At 37.7% G+C, this 19162-nt stretch overlaps 1 protein-coding gene across 1 annotated transcript; it reads left to right on the top strand.

Annotated features, from left to right (window-relative positions):
* Positions 1–16526: 16526 nt before the first annotated feature.
* On the top strand, positions 16527–17009 carry LOC139196822 (uncharacterized). The gene has a single exon (XM_070823167.1). It carries the CDS (start codon positions 16527–16529, stop codon positions 17007–17009), a length of 483 nt encoding a protein of 160 aa, XP_070679268.1.
* Positions 17010–19162: the final 2153 nt, after the last annotated feature.

The raw sequence follows: 19162 nt of genomic DNA, 5'->3' as shown, positions 1-19162 counted from the left end.
TCAAATCGTTTGAGGGAGAATACTCTATGATATGATTAAGAATCTCTGGCCAAAGTATGAATGAGATTTAGGAAGTCGTTCCAAATCACATTCAAGGTAATCATATAAGTAAGAGAATCACATTGGATAGTAGACATGAATAAACTATCAAACCAAACAATGTGGTCAAGAGTATTGTATTAGAGAAATACCGTATTGCATTGTAATCTTAAACTGAATAGGTTCTCCCCCTCTTCTGATTAGCTTGGGTAACCATGATATACTGCTAGGTGTCACTCATGGTTTGTGGAAGCCCTAAACGTGTATAATCACTAAAGGGAGAATTGAAAGTAAGTTTCAATTCACAATCGATTTGAAAGAGTTCTAATCGCCCACTGCCTCGCTAAAAGGAACCTAATGGATCATACACCGTGTAAGGTAGAGATTGAAGAAACAACGGAGATGAGTAAGGATAATTAAATGGTTTAATTATTTGTTGCAAGGATTAATTAATATGTTAATTAATCAAACGAATAAAGTTCGTTAAAGACCTCGGGTTAGTTTTGGGCCTCAAGGCCTAATGAGCTTCGAACGTCAAGCCCATTAACTTAAGTTGTATGACAACTTAATGACTAAATATTCATAAAGGCTCAAACAGCCCAATAACACCCTATGGCTGGCCATATTGATAAAGGAGTGGGTTTTGGACTTATTACAAGTTTGCCACTCCAATGAAGGTAGGTATAAATATGACTTTATATCTTTTTCTTCATTAGGGTTTCTTTTAGAGAAAAGATGAAAACACCATGTCTCTCCCTTTCTCTCTAAGAGGCTGGCCCCCTTGAAGGAGATTAGCTAGCAATCTCTCATCCTCCACGGTCACTCATCTCTTCTTCGAGTCCTTCCTCGGTGTGGAAAAATTAGAGGTTCTCAATTTTGGGAACTTGGAGAATCCTTTCAACCATCCTTATCCAAGAAATCCATGGATCTAAGAAGCAAGGAATGAAGGCCCTCTCCTTGGGTGATTAGCCTTTGTTCTTGAGTTGAGTCTTGGTTCACCTTTCTACTAGGCTTTGAATTTCATGGGTAATGTTTTGTTTTTGAGTGCATACAAGCATGATTCCGCATTTAATTGTTAATTGCATGCCATAGATGTTGCTCAAATGAACATGTTTTTCACAAAATTTCCTTCATTGGAAGGATAAGGAACTAAGGAACAAGACCGTGCGCTGAGTGAAAGTATTATGGAGAAATCATTCAATGGAAGAAGCTACTTGCGAGACAGAGGATCATATGAGAGAGATGTACCCATGCTTGTTTTATGATTATTAGTGGATGTAGCGGTTGTATGTAATTTCGAGGATGAAATTTTATAAAGTGGGTAGATTGTCACAGCTCGTCCCGAGAAATATTTATTGTTAATGTGAAAAGACTAGTTTACCCTTGAACGTTAAAATGTGTGGTGTGTGATTTGTTTTGAATTGGATTAATTAAGTTTTCCTAAGTTTTTGGAACCACTTAGGAACTAAGAAACTTTGGTTGTGATTGGGGTGTTGACTAGTTTTGGACTACACACATCACTCCTCCATTCTCTCTCTTCTCACCCGTACTCTGTTTCTCTCCTTCGAACTCATACGAACAAACACCAAAACCCTTGAAACTTCACGGATCGTGGTTAAAGTTGGCACCATGGTGTTCATGAAGCTCATACGAGTCCATTAATACCCATTTCAGGTAAAGATACCTTCGAAAACCCTAGTTTTTCATAACCCCCGAATTGTGCACTGTTTATGCACACGTAATTATGGATGTTTTTGGAAATTTGAAGCTTGTAGGAAGCTTAATGAGGTCCCAAGGAAGCTCGGAATGCTTCGTTTGAAGGTTTTAGACGTCGGGATTGTGTGGATGAAGTTTGGCCGGTTTTTCTTGGAATTCTCTGGTGAGATCCCGTGACTTTTAGAACTTTAAATTAGTATGATTGTGTTCTACAAGTTAAGAGCTTCATATTGGTATAAATTGCGTGAAAAATGGTGCAATAACAAGTGAGAATAAGGCAATTGCTGGTCTGCCCAGAATCCGGCGCCGGCGACACTGTTTTGGCATCTGGAGGTGAAAGATGATGCGCATGAGACCGTGCCTTCCCTGACGCATGGGGGCACGTGAGCCGCATAAAAATTATTTTAAAAATATCACGATGTTCGTGAGGTTGTGTAGGTCACGTTGGTATATTCAAATACCAAAATTGAGCTTTGTATGAGAAGTTATTAGCTAGTTTTGTGTATGTGCTTTAAAATAACATTTTTATAGTTAATTCGCATATAGGTGAGACTAATCCTGAGGATGAGCGTATCCATGGGCGACTCGGGGGTTACGACTCGTCGACATACCAGTAAGTGGGCTTTTGGTTTTCAGTATATAGTATATACTCGATATTTTTCCAGATATATATGTTTTAAATGATCGTATGCCATATATGCCATGCATATAAATTATAATTCAAGTATGAATTGGTATGTGATACGTTATATATATAATTGTGGTGTTGTGGACGCTCAGGTAAGCCCAGGTAAGTTATATTTGGTTATGTTTGGTTATATGAATCATCGATGATGTGATATGTGATTCAATAAGGTGAAGGAACTTTTGTGAAAAACATTTTCATTTGAGCAACATCTATAGCATGCAATTAACAAATTAAAGGCGGAATCATGCTTGCATGCACTCAAAACAAAACATTACCCATTAAATTCAAAGCCTAGTAGATTGGTGAACCTTCACTCAACTTAAAACAACATTTGTTAGTTGAGAAATTATACCTTTGTAGATTCCTCTTTGCATAAGCAAAGGCTAATCACCCAAGGAGAGGGCCTTCATTCCTTGCTTCTTAGATCCATGGATTTGGATGGAAGAATATGTTTCTCCAAGTTCTCAAAATAGAGAACCTCTAAGTCTCCACACCAAGGTAAGATGTGAAGAAGAGATGAGTGACCTTGGAAGAGAAAGATTACTAGCTAATCCCTCCAAGGGGGCCGGCCTCTTAGAGAGAAAAGAGAGAGATATGTTCTCTCCAATTCTCTAAAAGAAACCCTAAATGAATTTTGGCTATAAAGTCATATTTATACCTTAATTCATTGGAGTGGCAAACTTGTAAATAAGTCCAAAACTCACTCCATCTCTAAATGGCCGGCCTTAGGGTATTATTGTGCTAATTGGGCCTTTTTGAATCATTATTCATTAAGTTGTCATACAACTTAAGTCAATGGGCTTGACGTTCGAAGCCCATTGGGCCTTAAGGTCCAAAACTATCCCGAGGTCTTTAACGAACTTATTCGTTTGATTAATTAACATATTAATTAATCCTTGCCATAAATAATTAAACCATTTAATTATTCTTACTCATCTCCATTGTTTTTTCAATCTCCACCTTACACGGTGTACGATCCATTACGTTCCTTTTAGCGAGGCAGTGGGCGATTAAAACCATTTCAAATCGATTGTGAATTGAAACTTACTTTCAATTCTCCCTTTAGTGATTATACACGATTAGGGCTTCCACAAACCATGAGTGACACCTAGTAGCATATCATTTTTACCCAAGCTAATCAGAAGAGGTGGAGAACCTATTCAGTTTAGGATTACAAATGCAATACGGTCTTTCTCTAATACAATACTCTTGACCACATTGTTTGGTTTGATAGTTTATTCATGTCTACTATCCAATGTGATTCGTGTGCTTATATGATTACCTTGAATGTGATTTGGAACGACTTCCTAAATCTCATTCATACTCTGGCCAGAGATTCTTAATCATATCATAGAGTATTCTCCCCCATACGGTTTGAAGGTTAGAGATCCCTTGTTGCGCATTCACTTGCCTCTATGGCGAAGTGGCTTAACCCCGACGATACCGTGGACACCCTCCTGATGGAGTGACTTTGACATAATTAAAGATCAAGGACTTAACCACAAGACAACTATGATGCCTCAGGTCAAATGACTACTTTGCATTATCCCAACCATGAGTTATCATGTGACATGAGTATGAGAATTCCTCGTTGATCGTGTTCAGTGGACTCATTCATTATTGAGCACCTACGTACTTGTCTTGATGTGACACACACCAATGACTCGAGACTAGTCACTCTCCCTGAGAGAAGACACAACATGTACTGATCTTAACGGACTGTCAATGCCCAATTGGCAATCCTATGATCAGGAACGTTTAGGATATGTATACGAAAGAGAATGGTTTCATAAATCTAACTTGTTTAAATTACTTTCTCCTAATTACATATTCCTTGGACTTATCGTTTAAGCATATAACATTTATATGAGACGGCTCAAACAATAATCTTTGCCCTTGATATTAAACTAGATTAGTTTAACATGTGAAATGTCCGTAAAGTATCATCATATGATTGGTTTTAGGGCACATTTCCAACAATCTCCCACTTGCACTAGAGCCAATCAGCTTGGTCATCCGTGATGATACCTCTTCTGTAGTCATTTCATAAATGGCTGAGTAGTAGGCCTAAACAATGGATATCTATATGTTATCCATAGAAGGAACCTTGAGAATAACGACGTCACCATTTACATGATTCTTAATCATGTGGTTCAGTCTCTCATTTGAGTTCGGATCTTGATGAGACCTTGATTCTCTGGCTTGAGCTATCGCCCCATTAGTGTCGTAGTGTCGGTACACTAGAGACACTTTCTGGTTAGAACCGAATAGAGAGTTCATAAATGAACTTTCCCCTCCAAACAACATTGTTGTAAGCTTCTATATGGCAATATATTTTGCATTCATAATGGAACACACTAAAGTCATTACTTTTAATGTTTCCATCCAAATATCTTTTTAGTCATAATAAAGAGATATATGATTATCTCTTCATTCATAATGAAGAAATATCCAATGATGGATTAGATTCATAATCTAATACATTTACGCTTCCATTACGTTACTCTAATTCTTCCTCATTCTTTGAGGAATCTATCCTTTAGTATTTCTTAAATACTTAAGGACTCACTTGACAGTTGCCGTGGTTCTGATCCTGGGCTTGCACTGATATTGTTTTGTACCTTTCTAGGTACAACTCATATCAATGTTTTTCATACAATATGAAATACATAAATCACCTCTCTGCGTATGCATAAAGGATTCTATTTACGCATTATTTCTTTGGGAGTCAAAGGGTACGTTCCCTTTGAGAAGGGCAACTTGCTAGTCTCACTAGAGTCGTCCTTCTAATTGAAGTTTATCATCATATGAGAAACTTCCTAGCATCTCTTGTCTATTATTAGGGCTTGATATAATCCAATTATATCCTAAAATCTATCAATATAGATTTTCATCCCATGTATATAGATTATGTCTCCCATATACATTCTATCTTCATATAATGTTTTAAAGTCATAACTTTAACGAAGAAGTATTCTTTTCATTTCCAAAATCAATATATCATATATTTGTATATATATATATATTGAAATTTAGGAACATGATTAACTCCCACTAATCTTTTGTAAACCTAATAAACAAAAGATTCATTTACATCTTTATGAGAAATCAAACGTTTTGATCTTTCTCTCATAAGACGTTTACAGCTCCCACTAGCTTGCTAAGATCCATGATGGTTGGATCTCTACAACTTACATGTCTTGTGATTCATAGTTTTAGACATATATTATCAAGACTATCTTAATAATGGTTTCGGAAACCTATATTATGTCCAAACATTGAATCACCATCTAGTTGTAGCTAGCAATCTTCGAATTAATTGAAAACAAGACTACGTCAAAGATGGTTTCTTCAAAGTCAACCATTCTCTTTGATTGTAGTCACCTTAAGCTACCAATTAGCTATTTAAGGTTTCATTATTTCGGGTTAAATGGTACTTTACCATTTCCTTCAGTATATATCATATATACACTCAATGTAGTCATAAGGATTTTCATTCTTATTTCTTTCGAATTAAGAGGTGTAACTCTATGACATAGTCATAAAGTTCAAACCATTCAACTGAGACGGTTTATAAATCCTTCTCGACTACATTGGAGCTTGTGGTATAGGAACTAGGTTGTTATATTTGTTGATCACTATCTTGTTTCTTAAAGAACCATTCTTTGAGTTCTATCCCTCGTTCATTTGCTCTATCTTGGGCAAATCCTAGTGTAGGATTACAATGAACTACCCAACAAACAACATTTGTTAGTTGGTTTATAGAAGTGATATCCAAATGTTAATTTAAGGATACCCACAAGATAATTCTCAAACAAATATTGCTTATTAGCACACAATCCCAAATCTTAACACGATTAAGATTTGTCTTTCTTTCCAACTACATCTTATGGAGTCATGAAAATTTTAGAAGATCTTCTAATTGACAATCATATTGTCTTAGAAGCATATATCCTATATATGGGTAATTGATAACATCCAACGAACTAAATCTTATTCAAGTTCGTTCTTCTCCTAATGGAGAAATCCATTATCTTTTGATGCTTCTTTCCTTGATATTTTTCAAGGAAACTGTTCTAAAGTGTTATCTTTCCTTGTATCAAATCTAAGGAGGCAAATACTTTAGACGTCTTACTCATCAACTTACATTTCTTGAATTCTTTGAAACATTTTGCAATGTATTCGGACTTGTGTTTATTCAAAATAAACTATAGTCCAACCGAGAGCGATCTTCAGTGAATGTCATACAACATGAGTAGTATTATGTTGTGGACAAGTGCCACTAACATCTAAGCGAATTAACCTCAACAACTTTGTGATTCTTTCTTCTTTCCAAAAGAATAAAGATTCGAACATTTCACCTCTATACAATTTTAATAAGAAGGTATTGGATCCGGATCTAACGATCCAAAGCATCCATCTATGACCAACTCGTATTTTATGTTTTAGAGGTATCACAACTCAGTTGGGATTAGTCACTACCTTGCAACCTTTTGGGTTTTAAGCATCGTTATATTCTAAACAGTTAACACTACCATATCATCTCTACTATAGAGACAATCAATTAGATTACTATAATCCAATCATTGACTAATAAAGAACAATGTTTTGTCAAACAAAACATTCATCCATCTCTACTATAGTGACGAAATTAAGTTCCTTAAAATTGGAATGTAAAGACAATATTTGGTTTTTCCAATTTCTTTGCTAGTTCATATGAGGAAGTAAGTACTATCTGCTTTCGCAGAGATCTTTATTTTATTCACGTTCCGAATGTGAAGCACCTTTTTCTTCTCTCATATATCTTCTACTTCTTATTAGTCACACTTTTACAACGATTGTAAAACATAGTTACTAATAAGGAATCAAGCATTCAAGTAGAAGAACCAACTGTTTTGAACTATTCAAGAACAATTTACAACACCTTCGAAAGGTGTGTTCTTGACACTTGCAAGACATTTCTTGCAAATACCCCTTCCAATGTCCATCCTTTTATAAAGAAAGTTTGTTCCCTTGGAGTTAATTTTATCTTCTTCATTTGACTTCTCCTTTGACTACAATAGTCATGGTCCCTAAACTCCCACTATCTCTCTTGAAACTTATTTCAATTGTGTTATACACATCAAACGATTTGGAGAGCGTGTGGTTATTGTTCACTATATAGTTTACAATAAACTTAGTGAACCATTTGGATAGGTACACAAAGGTGAAGTCCTTGCCCAGTTTCCGTTTCTAGAAGTGGTTTAACACTTCAACACTCAATGATTCAAAATCATCATAAGTCCATGTTGATGGACTATTTTTGTCAAACAACCATTATGTTCTAAACATAATTACAAACTTTTAAGAGTTGTTCAAGGCAACTCTCATTTCTTCATACAACAATTTGTAAGTGAAGAATCATGGCACATAAAGTGTCCATGCCCTTGTGCTTACTTCTAAAGTTCCTTGTTCATGTAACAAAGAAACAAGCATTAATGTTTGCATTTAACTAAGAGTTGTTCAAAGCAACTCTTATTTCTTCATACAACAAATTGTAATTGAAGAATTTATGACATTAAAAGTGTTGTCCTCTTTATGATAGACTTTTTTCTAACATATTCTTCTAATGATACATTATCAATAGGAAGATTGTGAGGATGAGACTACTTAGGTACATTTACAAGCCATTAAAGACAATCTATGGTTTTGTAGTACCAAGTCTGGAAACTAAAGCTTTTGGCTTTTATTTGTCAAGTGTTGGATAGCGTTTGCAAATATATTGGTAAATAAATACATAACGAATAAAAATCAATTGATTTTAAGTCATTTGATCCGGGTCTTTAAATCAAATAGCACCACCCACTATTTTTGGCAAATTCCATATCCCTCATTAGAATTCGAGAGTTTTGGAGGAAACTCTTAGTAGGGTATGGGAGACTCACTATTACCAAGCCCACCTCACAATGATATGATGTTGGCTAGCATTAATAATAATGAGAGAGTACGCTTACTCATTTGCATCTCTTGCAAGTACCCATCTTATTTGGCCTCTAGAGAATGTAGCCTCACAATGATATGATGTTGGCTCCATTGCACTTAGTTAAGTCATTCCCACCATGCAAGTTCGGGTAGGGGTTCAAGAACAACCTCACAATGATATGATGTTGGCTATTCTCGTTGCCTACCTTGCACAACATCAAGTATGCATATAGACTCCTCCTGAGTGTAAGCACGCACTTTGTACTCCCCCATGATAGGGTGAAGCTGGTGTACGAGTCACAAACGATCGGAGCCTACCACGGTGGAAGGCCACGAAAGAGTGTTCAAAGCACTCTCACACTTCTCAACTTAATAATGGTTTGGTTAAGAGTTTTTAGGTCCCATCACATATAAATATTCATTTTAATCTTTATTAAAACAATTTTGGTCCTATTACTACTATTGGTCCATTTGATTGAATTTAGTTGTATATAATACTCTCACTATGCTTACAAAACGGTTTTTAAAGGAAGAGTATATGATACTACTAACATAAACTTTGCATTCATTTGATGGACTATATAGTTGCCTTAGGGCCTTAGGATGACTATGAACCTTTGTTTAGATTCAACACGAGCCTAGTGTTGAATCTCGGTCTAGGGATGGTGATTGATTTTAGTTACGCGTTTAATCACATTAAGGCGTGTTGTCTTAGGGGCGTTGGACCCTCTACTCCATTTTCATACATATCAAATAATACAAGAAAGGAGTACTTCAAAGTAAAGATGAGCTTATGCTCTTTACAACATTTGAATAATACAAATTACTTTAAAGTAAAGAAGAGCTTATGCTCTTTTACAACATTTGATCAAATCAAACTACAACCAAAATCTAATCTACACATTCCCATGGTTCAAACAAATTTGAAACGGCCTTTCACATAGCTCAATTATCGTAGGCTTAGGTTCATAATCACCCTTTAATTAATTAACACTTTAACTAATTAAATTGAATGCAACATTTTCATTTGGTTTTTGTATCCATAAAATCGATTTAAATGGAGCTAAATGAAATGAAAATCCAATTCTCATTTAAAGAGACAAAACCATTTTGTTCTCAACTTAATTTGGGCCAAAATGCAATAACCTCAACTTTTGGGCTATGTTGCAAAAACATAAACTTTTGGGGTCACTTTGTAAAAACACAAAAGTTCACTACTTCATGTAATTACAACTAGAACCCAAAAATTTCAACAAATTCAAAAACTTCATTAAAGGAACAAAACAATTTGTCATTTAATGATTTTGGGCCTTTACGTAAATACGTAAACTTTTGGGTCAAACTACAAATTACACAAAAGTACCAAAACTTTATGTAATTGCATAAAAGCCCCAAAAACACCCCACTTGTAGGGTGGCCGGTTTTGGAGAGAAGGGAGTGACGTGTGTGTTGATTTGTAGTTTTAGACATAAAGCATGCAAGTGGTGCATGACATAAATGTCATGCAAGTGGTGTGTGTGAAAGGGAATTAATCCTTACACACTCACCAATATTTCTTACACCTTTCTAAATAAATATCTAACACATTTAAACATTTGAAAAATATAAAACATATACTTTATGAAATAAATCAAAACACCAAACTTTTTGTTCTTGGCAAAAATGTCAAGAACAATGAAGAACACTCATGAAAAACTCAAAAAATTTCCATGAACATTTTTCACCCAAAAACATCCCAAAACCATTCAAACTTAAGGGAAATAACATATAACCAAACTAGGGTACATAGGGGTTCCAAAAGTTACTTGAAAACACTTTTAACAAGTCAAACAAGAACCCAAAAATCCACCCTTTGGATTTGGCCGAAAATTCCCAAAAACATGGCACCAAATTTTAGCTCCAATATTCATGCTCATATGAACTACATCTACAACATTTGAGATGGCAAATTTTCTAACAAAATTTACATTCAAAGAAGGAAGAATAAAGCTTGTAACAATTACAACATTCAAATCATAAACTATGATAATACAAAACCCAAAAGGATTCACCAACTACTAGACCTAGGCTCTAATACCACTTGAAGGAAATTTTGTGAAAAACATGTTCATTTGAGCAACATCTATAGCATGCAATTAGCAAATTAAAGGCAGAATCATGCTTGCATGCACTCAAAACAAAACATTACCCATTAAATTCAAAGCCTAGTAGATTGGTGAACCTTCACTCAACTTAAAACAACATTTGTTAGTTGAGAAATTATACCTTTGTAGATTCCTCTTTGCATAAGCAAAGGCTAATCACCCAAGGAGAGGGCCTTCATTCCTTGCTTCTTAGATCCATGGATTTGGATGGAAGAATATGTTTCTCCAAGTTCTCAAAATAGAGAACCTCTAAGTCTCCACACCAAGGTAAGATGTGAAGAAGAGATGAGTGACCTTGGAGGAGAAAGATTACTAGCTAATCCCTCCAAGGGGGCCGGCCTCTTAGAGAGAAAAGAGAGAGATATGTTCTCTCCAATTCTCTAAAAGAAACCCTAAATGAATTTTGGCTATAAAGTCATATTTATACCTTAATTCATTGGAGTGGCAAACTTGTAAATAAGTCCAAAACTCACTCCATCTCTAAATGGCCGGCCTTAGGGTATTATTAGGCTAATTGGGCCTTTGTGAATCATTATTCATTAAGTTGTCATACAACTTAAGTCAATGGGCTTGACATTCGAAGCCCATTGGGCCTTAAGGTCTAAAACTATCCCGAGGTCTTTAACGAACTTATTTGTTTGATTAATTAACATATTAATTAATCCTTGCCATAAATAATTAAACCATTTAATTATTCTTACTCATCTCCATTGTTTCTTCAATCTCCACCTTACACGGTGTACGATCCATTAGGTTCCTTTTAGCGAGGCAGTGGGCGATTAAAACCATTTCAAATCGATTGTGAATTGAAACTTACTTTCAATTCTCCCTTTAGTGATTATACACGTTTAGGGCTTCCACAAACCATGAGTGACACCTAGCAGCATATCATGGTTACCCAAGCTAATCAGAAGAGGTGGAGAACCTATTCAGTTTAGGATTACAATGCAATACGGTCTTTCTCTAATACAATACTCTTGATCACGTTGTTTAGTTTGATAGTTTATTCATGTCTACTATGCTATGTGATTCGTGTGCTTATATGATTACCTTGAATGTGATTTGGAACGACTTCCTAAATCTCATTCATACTCTGGCCAGAGATTCTTAATCATATCATAGAGTATTCTCCCTCAAACGGTTTGAAGGTTAGAGATCCCTTGTTGCGCATTCACTTGCCTCCATAGCTAAGAGGCTTAACCCCGACGATGCCGTGGACACCCACGGATGGGGTGACTTTGACATAATCAAAGATCAAGGACCTAACCACAAGACAACTATGATGCCTCAGGTTAAAGGACTACTTTGCATTATCCCAACCATGAGTTCTCATGTGACATGAGTATGAGAACTCTTCGTTGATCGTGTTCAGTGAACTCATTCTCTATTGAGCACCTACGTACTTGTCTTGATGTCACACACACTAATGACTCGAGACTAGTCAGTCTCCCTGAGAGAAGACACAGCACGTACTGATCTTAACGGACTGTCAATGCCCAATTGGCAATCCTATGATCAGGAACGTTTAGGATATGTATACGAAAGAGAATGGTCTCATAAATCTAACTTGTTTAAATTACATTCTCCTAATTACATATTTCTTGGACTTATCGTTTAAGCATATAACATTTATATGAGACGGCTCAAACAATAATCTTTGCCCTTGATATTAAACTAGATTAGTTTAACATGTGAAATGTCCGTAAAGTATCATCATATGATTGGTTTTAGGGCACATTTCCAACAGGATCTTGAGGAGAGCTCAAGAAGATATGATCATGGTGCCAACTCCCAGATGGAAGACAGAGCAGCCTATTTGTTTTGGAACTGTTTGACCTGAAAGAAAACCACCTTCTCCATCATTAGTGGATCCTTTCGGGGAAGTTCCAAAGCAAACACCGTATTCAGGCGTGAATCAGCAAGAGGGGGCACCAGAACCACTGCTTCCAGTAGATGCGATGGCTTGGTTAGATGAGTTCATGGACCAGATTGGGAGCAAGAAAGAAAACATGCCAGAGCCTAGCAACTTTCATATCAACATGGCGTACGTGCTATCCGTCATGTTTAGTGCCAGACCTAATCAGCTTTCCATGATGGAAGGAGACTATGTGACAACTAAGCCAATGATGGCCCATGTCAGTGTGGAGGTAGCTGAAGAGGGAGAATCGGGAAAAGCTGATCATCTGAACCATCCAAAGATGGTCCTTTAAGGATCTATACAGACAAGATGGTGTTCAGCTGCCCGAGCATTTCGCTTGCCAATCATCTGAAGCCCATATATGTTACAGCTCATTTGGAGGGGGTGCCCTTCAAAAGGATTTTAATTGATGGAGGAATAGCTGTTAATGTACTACCGGCCAAGCAAATGAAAAAGTTGAGGAGAGGCATAGAAGATCTTATTCCTACAGACCTCACGGTTTCTAACTTCTCGGCGCTATCACCAAGACTCATGCGATATTGCCTTTAGAAGTGGATTTGGGGTCTAAACAGATCATGCTGGCAATCTTTGTGGTGGACTGCACTTCCACTTATGGAGCCTTACTCGGAAGAGATTGGATCCACCAAAGTCTTGCTATACCCTCCACTCTACATCAATAAGTGGTTGTTTATCATGAGGTAGGTACAGAGGGACCAGGCTTTTGGGAGATGGTAGAGGCCGAATCACGGCCATTTCTTCCCACAGCCAATGTTGTTGAAGCAAGTTTCTACAATCCCAACATAGGAATTTTGAAATGTTCAGGAGCAGACGAGAACGGCCGCCCTACCAAGGTGACGGCCCAAAAGCTTCTAGAACAAGGAATGCTCCTTACTAGAGAGGAGTAGGATAGACCTTGTATTATCCCAACGCCCCTACATCATCAATGACAGAACAAAAAATGAAGGATCAGGTAATGGCAGTCAGATCCCTGATTAAACAACTGTTGGTGTATGGGAAAGGAAGAAGACAAGAAAGGGAGCTCTTAGACAGAGAAGAACAGGAATGGCAGGTAGGAGCTTTAACCAGCCAAGATGAAAGCAAGGAGGAATCTTGTCGAGAAGAATTGGAAAGGGCCATTCAAATGGCCGAGTGCATATATGACCTAAATGGGCTAGACGACCTGTCCGAGAGCCCGGAGCTAGTCAAATTTTTGTGTGCAGAACCTGATAAGCCACCACCAGAGGTCCAAAATCCTCTGGAAGTTATTGATCTAGGGACAGAGGAAGATCCAAGACCAATACAAATTAGTGGTTTATTGGAGATTGATGATCGGGCAAAAATTATATGTCTTTTGTAAGAATTCAAAGATTGTTTTTTTTGGCATTATACTGAGGTGCCAGGTTTAGATGCAACCTTGGTGGAACACAGAATACCCATCAAGGAGGGATATAAACCTGTTAAGCAAGCACCACGAAGGATGTCGAAGGAGATAGAAGAGAAGGTCAAATAAGAGATTGAGAGGCTAGTAAAAGCTGGATTTATCAGGCCAGCCAAATATGTGTAGTGGTTAGCTAACATTGTACCCGTTTTAAAGGCCATAACAAAAGCAGTACGATGTTGCGTTGATTACAGAAATATTAATGGTGCTACACCGAAAGATGAGTATCCCATGCCCATGGCAGATCTATCCATAGATGCAGTAGCAAAACACAAAGTCTTATCTTTTATGGATGGAAATGCCGGGTATAATCAGATAAAGATGGCTCCGGAGGATATACATAAAACAGCTTTTAGGTGTCCTGGGCATGTGGGGGCATATGAATATCTGGTCATACCATTCGGGCTCAAGAATGCTGGTGCGACCTACCAAAGGGCAATGAATGCCATCTTCCATGATCTGATTGGCCATAATATGGAGGTGTATATTGATGACATCGTGGTGAAATCCAAGTAAGAAGAGCAGCATCTGATAGACCTCAGGCAGGCATTGACAAGAATGAGGGCCCACAAATTGAAAATGAATCTAAAGAAGTGCGCGTTTGGAGTAAGAACGAGCAACTTCTTGGGATTCCTGGTTCATCAAAGAGGTGTAGAAGTGGACAAGAACAAATCCCGGGCAATAATGGAGTCGCCTTCACCCACCAACTTCAGAGGCTGCTAGGCAAAATTAATTTCTTGAGAAGATTCATTGCCAATTTAGCGGGCAAGATCCAGCCGCTGACTCTTTTGCTAAGATTGAAGGATAAGGAGAATTTCGAGTGGGGACGACCACACCAAAAGGCTTTCGACAGTATCAAAGCTTATTTGACTTCTCCGCCAGTGTTGGTACCACCTCAAAGGGGAAAACCTTTAAAGCTATATATCTCTGCTTCAGATAAATCAAGCGGAAGTTTGCTAGCTCAAAATAATGAAGGCGGGAAAGAGCAGGCAGTGTACTACCTCAGTAGAATTCTAACCGAGATAGAAACAAGATATTCCCCAGTAGAGAGATTGTGCTTAGCTCTGTATTTTACTGCTAATAAGCTGAGGCATTACATGTTACCTTGTCACGTGCACATCATCGCCAAGACAGATGTGATAAAGTACATGTTATCAAAGCCAATGCTAACAGGAAGGATTGGGAAGTGGATTCTAGCATTATCAAAATTCAGCTTTCAGTATGTACCCCAAAGGGCAGTCAAAGGCCAAGCAATTGCTGACTTCTTGGCGGAGCATCAAGAGTCTCAAGATGAGATAATCAATATCCCGGGAACCCTGGAAGTTACTAGTGTTTGGATCCCACCAAGCAAAGGTGTCTCGGGCAAAGAGGAATGGGTCCAGCAAGAGATAAAAAGAGTGGCTGGTCTATGGATTACTCCTTGGAAGCTATATTTTGATGGTTCCCACACTCAGAAGGCTTCAGGAGCCGGGATTATAATTATCAACCCTCAAGGGGTTTATCAGTATTACTCATTTCTCTTAGATTACCAAGGGAATACCAATAATCGGGCAGAGTATGAGGCCTTAATAATTGGTTTGGAAATCTTGATGGATCTGGGGGTAATGGAGGTAGAGATCTTTTGTGATTCAGAGTTAGTAATAAACTAGCTAAATGGGAAGTTCAAGTGCAGGCATATCACCATGGCCGGATATTACTTGGCGGCCATGCAATTGCTTAGTTATTGGGATTTTGAGATATCGGTTAGTCATGTTCCCAGAGGATCCAACCTAGCAGCCAACAAGATGGCACAATTAGCTTCAGGCATGCTAATACAGGAAAGAAAATATGGGTTGGATGTCGAGATTCAAAGAAGAAACCTTCCTTCTATCCTGGAAAGAGGATTTAGTCTGAATGTAATGGTTCTAGAAACGGAGATAGAAGATTGGAGGTCGCCCATCATTCATTATCTAAGGGATCCTTCCTCACCCACAAGCAAGAAAGATAAACAGCAAGCAACTAAGTATGTCTTATGGGCGAAGGACCTGCTAAGGAAAACTCCAGACGGGTTATTATTGAAATTCTTAGGCCAAAAGGAATCTATGAGAGTAATGGCCAAAATACATGAAGGAATTTGCGGAGATGAGGTGGTTGCTTAAAAGGTATGGTTATTTCTGGCCCGATATGGAGAAAGATTGCAAGTCTTATGCCTGAGGCTGTGAAGAATGTCAGAGGCATGGTCCTCTCCAACATGTGCCCTCAGTGCCTTTAAATCCAGTGGTCAAGCCTTGGCCCTTCAGAGGATGGGCAATGGATTTCATCGGGCAGATCTATCCGGCTTCTAGCAAGGGGCATACTTTCATAATTGTAGCAACGAATTACTTCACCAAATGGGTAGAGGCCTCGGCTGTAAAATCCATAACCTCAGATGCAGTAAAAAAATTTATTGAGACCAAGATTTTGTATAGATTTGGGGTGCCCGAAACCATAGTAACAGATCGAGGGCCATCTTTTATTTCAAAAGAAGTTGAAGAGTTTGCAAGCAAATACAAAATAAAAATGATCTAGTCCAGTCCTTACTACCCACAGTCAAATGGCCAGGCGGAATTTAGTAACAAGATTTTGGTAAACATTATTAAAAGAATGGTGATAGATAGTTCGGAAAAGTGGCATGAAAAGCTAGGGCATACTTTGTGGGCATACAGAACTTCCAAGAGGGCAGGAACAGGGACAACTCCTTATGCTTTAACTTTCGGGCAAGATGCAGTGCTTCCCATGGAGATCAATGTAAGTTCTGTTAGAATTCAAAATCAGTTTGGGTTACACAATGAGGAGTATATCGAGGCCATGTGTCAAGGGATTGAAGACTTAGATATAGGCCGAATTGAAGCCTTGAACCAGATTCAGGAAGGGAAGAAAGCTGTTGCCCGAGCTTATAACAAAAAGGTGAAGATAAAGTCTTTCAAGGAAGAAGATTTGGTGTGGAAGACAGTCTTTCCTCTAAGAGCTCAGCTTAGGGGCTTTGGAAAATGGAGCCCGACATGGGAAGGTCCTTTCATGATTAGTCGAGTATTAGACAAAGAAGGTGGCGGACCTCGAAGGAAATTGGCAGAAACATCCCATTAATGTTAAATTCTTGAAAAAGTATTGTCCTATATTATGGGATGTTAGAGATTGTTATATTAAAGAAGATGTAAAGTAAAGCAGGCTTCGGGATATTAAAGTGCAGTGTATGTTCATTCAAGAAGACAGGAAGAGACAAAGTAGTGTTTATTTCATTTCGACAAATTGGTGAAATTTACAACAGATTCAATTCCTATGTGCTACGTTCGATTCCTTCCAGGTGCAATGGTGTCTCATCCGGTTTTTCGATATCTTCATGGATAAAATCCGATCAGGTGATCGGGTTGTGCGGCCAAGTGAAGGAAAAATTTTGTCCTAGCTAAGAACAAGTATGAACATTTGAATACACATGCAAGCTATTAACACTTTAAAGTAGGCATGCATCCAAAAACAATTCATAAAACCCATGACTTTCAAAGCCTAGTATATGGTGAACCAAAATAAACTCTTTAACAACATTAAAGAGAAGTAAAGATTTAGTGATTCTTTACCCTTGAAGCTCATCCTTGTTTACACAAGGGATTCACCCAAGTGGAGGGCCTTCAAGTCACCTCCAAGCTCTTTGAATCCTCCTTGTGTTTTCCTCCCTTTAGTGCTCCTTTGATGATTTGAGGAAAAAGGATTTGTTCTCCAAAAAACATCAAAAGCTTGATGTCTCTAAGTCTCTTCACCAAGGTTGTATATTGTGAAGATGATATGGATGACTTAGAGAGATTTTAGATGCTAGTAAAAATCCTCTAAGTGGCCGGCCTCTATGTAGAAAATGAGAGAAAATGTTTCACCCAATTTCTATTAGAAAACCCTAATTAGAAACAAAGCTATAAAGATGACTTTATACTTCATCTCTTAGGTTAGTGGCAAACTTGCAATTAAGCAAAAATTCCCACTACCCTTGCTATGGCCGGCCTCCTTTTTTTATTGGGCTTAATACCCATATTTGTTTTAGTTGTCATACAACTTAAACATAATGGGCCTAGTGGACCAAAACAATTTTGGACCCCGAAGCCCAAACTAACTTAAAAGCCCAATACGAACCTTTCGTATAATTAATTAACTAATTAATTAACTTTGACCATTCTTCAATTAAACCATTTAATTGCTTATCCATTTCATATAATTTCTTCACTAACATCCTTATGTGGTGTGCGATCCATTAGGTTCCAATTAGCGAGGCAGTGGGCGATGTTACTCTTAACGATCGATTGTGAATTGAAACCACATTTCAATTCTCCCTTAAGATTAGTGTTTGCTAATCTTTAGGGCTTCCACAAACCATGAGTGACACCTAGCAGCATATCATGGTTACCCAAGCTAAGTAGAATTGGTTGGAGAACCTATCCAGTTACAACTACAATGCAATACGGTCCTTCTCTAATACAATACTCTTAATCACATTGTTTAAGTGATAGTTTGTTTCATGTCTACTATCCAATGTGATACTTTCCTATATGATTCCTTTGAATATGATTTGGAACAAACTTCCTAAGTCATATTCATATGCTTTGGCCAAAGACTTTAGAATCATATCTTAGAGTATTCTCCTTCCACCATGGAAGGTTAGAGATCCCTTGTTGTGCATTCATATGCCTACATGGCTAGGTAGCTTGACCCCAACAATGCCGTGGACAATCCGAAGGAATGCCATTGACATGATCAAAGATCAAGGACCTAACCATTAGACATCTATGATGCCTCAGGTCAAAGGACTACTTTGCATATTGCAACTTTAGAGTTCATACATGACATGTATGTTCGAACTCTCTTTTGATCGACGTTCAGTGTACTCGATTACCTTTTCGAGCACCTATGTGTTTGTCTCAGTGTCCAACACCAAATGACTTGAGACCAGTTCATACTCACGTTTGAGTCAACATAACACATACTAACCTTAGCGGATTGTCAATGCCCAATTGGCAATCCTATGGCTAGGAACGTTTTAGGAATGAACATAAGAGAAAGGTCTCGATAATCTAACTCACTTAGATCACTTGTCTCTTAGATCAAATACATTCCTTGGATTCCCTTATTGCTTAAACACATGATACAATAAATAGTGATTAACAATAAGCTTTGCCCTTCATTAAACATATAAAAGTTTAATACAATAAGTATTCCAAAAGCTATTACATCAAATGAGTGGCTTTGTGGGCATACTT

Source organism: Malus domestica, chromosome 06 (assembly GCF_042453785.1).
Source record: "Malus domestica chromosome 06, GDT2T_hap1".
NCBI classification, from domain to species: Eukaryota; Viridiplantae; Streptophyta; class Magnoliopsida; order Rosales; family Rosaceae; genus Malus; species Malus domestica.
This window is presented reverse-complemented; position numbering and strand designations above follow the sequence as displayed.